The sequence below is a fragment of the Sorex fumeus genome, unplaced genomic scaffold, assembly GCF_029834395.1.
Source record: "Sorex fumeus unplaced genomic scaffold, SorFum_2.1 ptg000003l, whole genome shotgun sequence".
NCBI classification, from domain to species: Eukaryota; Metazoa; Chordata; class Mammalia; order Eulipotyphla; family Soricidae; genus Sorex; species Sorex fumeus.
The window spans coordinates 56552367-56558532 of NW_026606060.1; the positions used below are offsets into that span (position 1 = coordinate 56552367).

The 6166-nt window shown below is 37.9% G+C and overlaps 1 protein-coding gene across 1 annotated transcript; it reads left to right on the forward strand.

Moving 5' to 3' along the window:
• Positions 1-488: 488 nt before the first annotated feature.
• On the forward strand, positions 489-3568 carry LOC130026368 (C-type lectin domain family 2 member D11-like). Its single transcript, XM_056117148.1, has 4 exons — positions 489-592; positions 1097-1293; positions 2045-2151; positions 3290-3568. Exons 2-4 carry the CDS (start codon positions 1141-1143, stop codon positions 3423-3425), a joined length of 396 nt encoding a protein of 131 aa, XP_055973123.1. The 5' UTR covers positions 489-592; positions 1097-1140; the 3' UTR covers positions 3426-3568.
• The last annotated feature ends 2598 nt before the right edge of the window (positions 3569-6166 follow it).

Sequence of the window (6166 nt, forward strand, 5' to 3'; positions counted from 1 at the left end):
TTTATTATTCAGCATAATTTAAAGTATAAGTGATTCTGCCTAATAATTTAGCGGGGTATTTTTGTTTGGGGAGTGACACACCTGGTTATGGCAAGGGCTTACACCTGGCTCTTTGCACATGGGTATCTCTTGGTTGGGCTTGTAGACTTTATGAGCTCCCAGAGATCAAGTCCTGGTTGTGTATGTAAAGTCAGCACCCTACCCACTGTACTATTGCTCCAGGGCTCTTGCTTCATTCTTTTTTAAAGAAACAGTGATACTGATCTCGACACACATGTGCTCTCTGCTCTCTAATCTAAGCTCTCTAGGGTTAAAGATTGAGAAAAATGTAAGAGATTATTTTTCTTTAAATGTGGGGAAATTAAAATCATCATTGGTGCTAAATTTATTTTGATACTATTATTTTTTCTTTCACTGGTCCTACAGAACAATGTTGTCTTATCATCTAAAGGAGAGCAAGAAATTCAGAAAGAATGTGAAATGAGAATAGTTGATTCTTCCTACACCTTACTCTGAAATATTATTTCAGAATATTTAAGAAGAGCCAACAATGTTTTATTCATTTTTTTAAAAGTACATATAAAATAAAAAGGTAAAAATGTAGAAAGCCCTGCATTGTATTTTTCTTAACAGAATAATATTTGGGTTGTTATTTTTGTCCAGAGAAAGCTTTTATAGCTCCTGAGTATGCACCATAGTAAAATTCAGGATATGAGAGATGTCAAGAGGAATAGGAGCTAATATTAAGGGAAATATAGAAGAAGAGAATCTATATGATATACTAGGAATATCATGTACTTACTCTTTGCAGAAATTAGCATTATCTATAAGAAGTACCATGGACTTGGTGCTTTATAAATTTATTATCCCTAAATCATTAATATCAATGTACACCTTGTAAAATGCGATGCATAGATACCCCCGACCAGGGGATAGTTGACTATTGTACTTAGGATAAAACTTTCTGATGAGTTAGAAAATTACAATTACCAGTCTATAATGTTAGCAGTAACCTTAGAATGATAAGTGAGAAAATAGATTAAAATAATAAAGAAAATATATTTATTATGTTTTGTGGTGATTATCCAAATTTTAGTAAGAAAAGAAAGAGCAGTCTCGGCAGAAATACAAGTCTCAAAAATGCATGAGCATCCCGCATGCCCACCAATGTGGATTGGATTTGGAAACAAGTGCTTTTATTTTTCTGAAGAAACAGGGAACTGGACATTCAGCCAGACTTTCTGTGACTTATTGGAAGCTCATCTTGTGCAGATTGACACCTCAGATGAATTGGTAAATATTGTTCTGAGGCACCAGGCAGACAGTACGAGTGTGAAAACACATGCCTGTCATATTCAGGGCCCTGAGTTCAGCTGCCAGCACCACATGCCAAAAACCCCAGGGTCCGCGTGTCACCCTGCTTGCCCTAGCACTGCTGGTGCACACTGGGCTGAGCTTTGCAGGAAGTGGCCCCGTCCAATTTCTCCCAATGATCCAGCGTATAATACAAATTTTTAAAAGCATATCATCTGTTGAATAGGGAGCTCCCCCACAGAGGGTGGGGGGCTGCACCGGGCTAAAGCTGAAAGATAACAAAGTCCTCAATTCAGTCTGGAGCACAGGGCACAGACAAGCTTCTGACATGTGTTGAATTCTCTGCCTAGAACCCAGTGAGACATGTCAGATACGTTCTCCCATGTAATCCTCAAGGTCGACCTAGAAGCTTAGATGAACCGTTCCCTGTGTAGAGAATTATTGTATTCACATAATTTTTCATTCAAATTATGGGAGTTACAGTGTTCACAATATACTAAAACAATAGGCACAAAGAGACTTTGCCACTAACATTGGGAGAAATGATTCTTTTAAACAAAGAGGTTTAGGAGCAGAGACAGAGAATAATGATTCAGGATGAGAAAAGGGTAGAGAATAACTTTTTCAATTATACCCTGCTGTCATCCCCAGTAGAAGACTGCAGGAAATACCGACTCAGGAGTGGTAAATGAGAAAGATGCATGTTTTCACTTTTTGTTCTTTATAATAGAAATTTCTGAAAAGATACAAAGGCCCTTACGACCACTGGATAGGCCTTAGCAGAGAATCGCCAAGTCACTCTTGGAAATGGACAAATAATACTGGAGGCAACACTGTGTATGTATTGAGACTTTTTTCCTTTTGCCATGATGACTTAGGGTGTTTATAAAACATAACTTTAATATAGAAAACCTATAGTACTGTAAAAGAAATAGAACTTCTTTCTATGCCTTTCCATTTACTAGCCAGTTCCTTGAAAACTCAATTCATTGTCATTTTAGATTAAATATTTAATATGATAATGCCATGTGTATGTTCTTATACTTTAATATCATGATTCAGATGTTTTTCTGATGAAATATTGGTTTAGAAGGCATAAAAAGCTGCTGGTATGCAGTGGAAAAGAGGTGGGGGAAGTATTCTAAAATCCTAGAAAATCACTGATAATTTGATCCCTATAAAACCTTCAAAAATCTATTTTCCAGTTGCTGCATCCATTCACAAAAGTAAGGAATAAAGGTTCAAAGAGAACCTGTGGAAATCTCTCTGGGAGATTTACCAGTAGAAACTGTAGCTCCCTGTGTTGTCGACAGTTCAATCAGGTCATTGGAGATGTATAAAATATAAAGGCCTGATCACTTTCATCAAAATAAAGCTCTTTAGCACATTGCTAATAACTATTTTTATCTTATACATTTATGAAGTAGTTAGTGAGAAGATTGAGAATGATTTTCACTGATACAACATGACAAAATACATAAAGTGACTAGATCAACAATATAACTAGATTTGTATTGGGTGAATCATATAGTTGGTGGTGTTCAAACATGTGTCTTGAAAATGTAAAGAAAAACTAAATATAAAAATGTTGTTTATTACTAATAAGTCACATAAGTGATATATTTTTTTTACTTCGATAGCACAGTGGGTAAGGCGTTTGCCATGCACGTGGCTGACCTGGTCAGCCCTGTTTCGATTCCTCCGCTCCTCTTGGAGAGCCCGGCCAGCTACCGAGAGTATCTCGCCCGCACGGCAAAGCCTGGCAAGCTACCCGTGAAGTATTCGATCTGCCAAACACAGTAACAACAAGTCTCACAATGGAGACGTTACTGGGCCTGCACGAGCAAATCAATGAACAACTGGAGGACAGTGCTACAGAGCTTCTTCTATTGAAAAAAGTTGACTAGAGGTATTACAGATGACATGGAGGAATGAATGCAAGATGTTTAGTGTAGGAATAATTGTTTTGTTTCAGGTTTCAGGTCAGAGGAACTGGGGAATGTGCCTACTTGAATGACAATGGCCTGAGCAGTGCCAGGATTTACTCAGACAAAAAATGGATTTGCAGCAAGCCCAATGTGTCCATCTGTCAAATTGCTTCAAACTCATGAGTAGAAAAGCTGCATTGTACTTGTTATCTACAGTTGCTGAATGTTTTTCTCAAAGTGTTGACCTAAAAATGTGTAATATCAGTTGACAGCAAAGATGAAAACTGAGTCAGAGAGAATCGCAGGGAGCCTTCCCTCACCAAAATGAAACAGAGATTTGTGACAAGTTGATTCTAAATTAAATAGACCTTTAGGTACAAATTAATACTTATAACTTGAACCCAGAGAAAGAAGTCAACATCAAGAACTCCACTTCTAGATTATACGTAAAACTTTCCCTGCATAGACTGTTATTTTCCTTACAAACACTGGACAGAAAATGACTATTTGAAAAACCAGACAAAATCTCTTTAACAGCTCATGAGAAAAACCTAAGTGATTTGGTAATTTAAATTATGTTCAGAGTTATTTTGCTGTCTATTACACATGTAGGGAGATACTTTTTAAAGTAATCTTCTATTTTTTTTCTTTTTGGGTCATGTCCAGCAATATTCAGGGGTTACTACTGGTTTTGCACTCAGGAATTACTCCTGGCAGTGCTCAGGGAACCATATGGGATGCTGGGAATTGAACCCAGGTCAACCATGTGCAAAGCAAACACTCTACCTGCTGTGCCATCGCTCCTGCCCCTAAAGTAATATTGTTAAGCAGTATTCTTATTCTCTGCATCTTAAATAATTCTACTTATTAACAAAGTAATTTTTACACTTCAGCATTTTCATTTTGAGAAACATTCAGAGTATCAGCCCATTCTTGGGCTGAAAAGCCAGTTGGAGCAGTACAGCACATGCCTAGAATGCTTGAGGCCCTGAGTGTGATTTCCACCCGCTCCAACACCTACAGCTCAGCCCTAATGGTCCTCAGTACAGCTGACGATCCCATTGGCTCAGCCTCACATCAAATTATGAGACCCAAGTCAGGGCTGAGAGTAACTGGAAGTGTCTACCTCACATCCCAAGAACTTCTGGGAGCGGCCCATTATAATATAGCTTATTTATATATATTATATATTGTTATATATAATATATAATTAAATAATTAAAATATTAGGAAATAAAAAAATCTAGCAAGTTTTATTTAAACTCCCATTTTCATGACAGATTGACATGCTGAGAGTCTTTTAGGCAGTTGGTATCCAAGCAGACATATTTATATGCTTTGGGGTTGATAAATAATAATGCTTTGCATTATGTATTCTTCAGCTACACTGTACCGACGAGTTCCAAATAGGACGAAATAACAATGTACAATGTGTCCTGCCGCCTAAGCATGTACAAAAAATGAAAAATCAAAAAAAGAAATTTGTAAATTCTTTATAAATATCATTGTCACGGTCACAGTCACAGTTCTCCTGTTGTTCATTGATTTGCTCCAGCGGGCCCAGTAACGTCTCCATATAAAACCATTATTTTTAGTTTTTTTCCATATATGTGTGTCCATATATTTTGTCCATGTATTAAATAAAATAATTAAATATCATCAGTTATAACCTTCTTTACTCCTACCTCTTTATAACATTTTTGCCTTATAATCCATTTTATCTCAGGTTTTCTAAGAGGCAGAGTGTCTGCATTACATTGTGTCTCAAGAAATACTATGTTTGTCTCAAACATGGGCGTGAAACTGATGGTCCAGAAGACCAGAGGGAAAAGCTGTTCCTTGTTCTCCAGAGCAAATTGAGGCAGAAACAAAAACTGAAATTTACCTTTTCTCGATCCCCTCCCCGCTTAAATATCCCAGAGCTCAGTCCTGGTGGTCCTCACCACAGCTGATGATCCTGTTGACTCAGGTCTGGCAGCAAGTTGTGAGACCCAAAGTTAGGGCTGAGCATAACTAGCAGGGCCTGGTGACTGAATGGGGCTGTTTGGAGGCAGGAAGAGTTTCAAGGATGGGGAGTTACCCAATCTGGTTTTACTGGTTATAGGAAAAGAAAAGATAAAGCCCAAACTGCACTTGTACAAATTCTGTGGCTCAGTATGCAATTCCAGGGGTGGGAGGGTGGGATAGTGGAGGGTGAGGGGTGACAGGGTTGAGGGGAAGAGAGGTTTCTAGCTCGTGATGTCAGAAAGTTAGATAACCTTGTTTTCTTCTCCGTGTGGGTAGCAGCTTGAAAAGATAGCACGTCTTGGTCCTTTGAGTGTGGGTTCAGTGGAGGAGCTGAGGTTTAGATATACTTTCTGGGGAAAGTAATGAGGCTGCATTGGAGAATGATCATTTTTACTTTGCAATTAAGAAGTGATGTCTAAGCAGGTACAGAAAAGAAATAAGAAAGGAGGTGACAAGTAGAAATGAAAGACTCAGAGACAGTAAAAAGAGGGGAAATAAAGAGGGGTGGAGCTGATGCAGAAAACATTTGTATAAGAGACTGGAGGTGGATACTCAAGAGAGACGTTCATTTTTTCTGTTCTGAGATTTGTCTTTTCACTTCCGTGATAGTTTTATTTGAAATGTGAGGCTTTCCAGTAATAATTAAAACAGCATGGTACTGGAACAAAGGCAGAGTTGCAGACCAATGGAACAGGGTTGAATCATATGATCATCTAATGTTTGATAAAGGAGCAAGAAATGTGAAATGGAGTAAGGAAAGCCTCTTTAACAAATTGTGCTGGCAAAACTGGACGGCTACATCCAAAAAAAAAAAAATGGGCTCAGAACTCTGCCTAACACCATGTATAAAAGTAAGATCAAATGAATTAAAGACCTTAACATCAGACCGAAATCCATAAGGTACATTGAAGACAAAG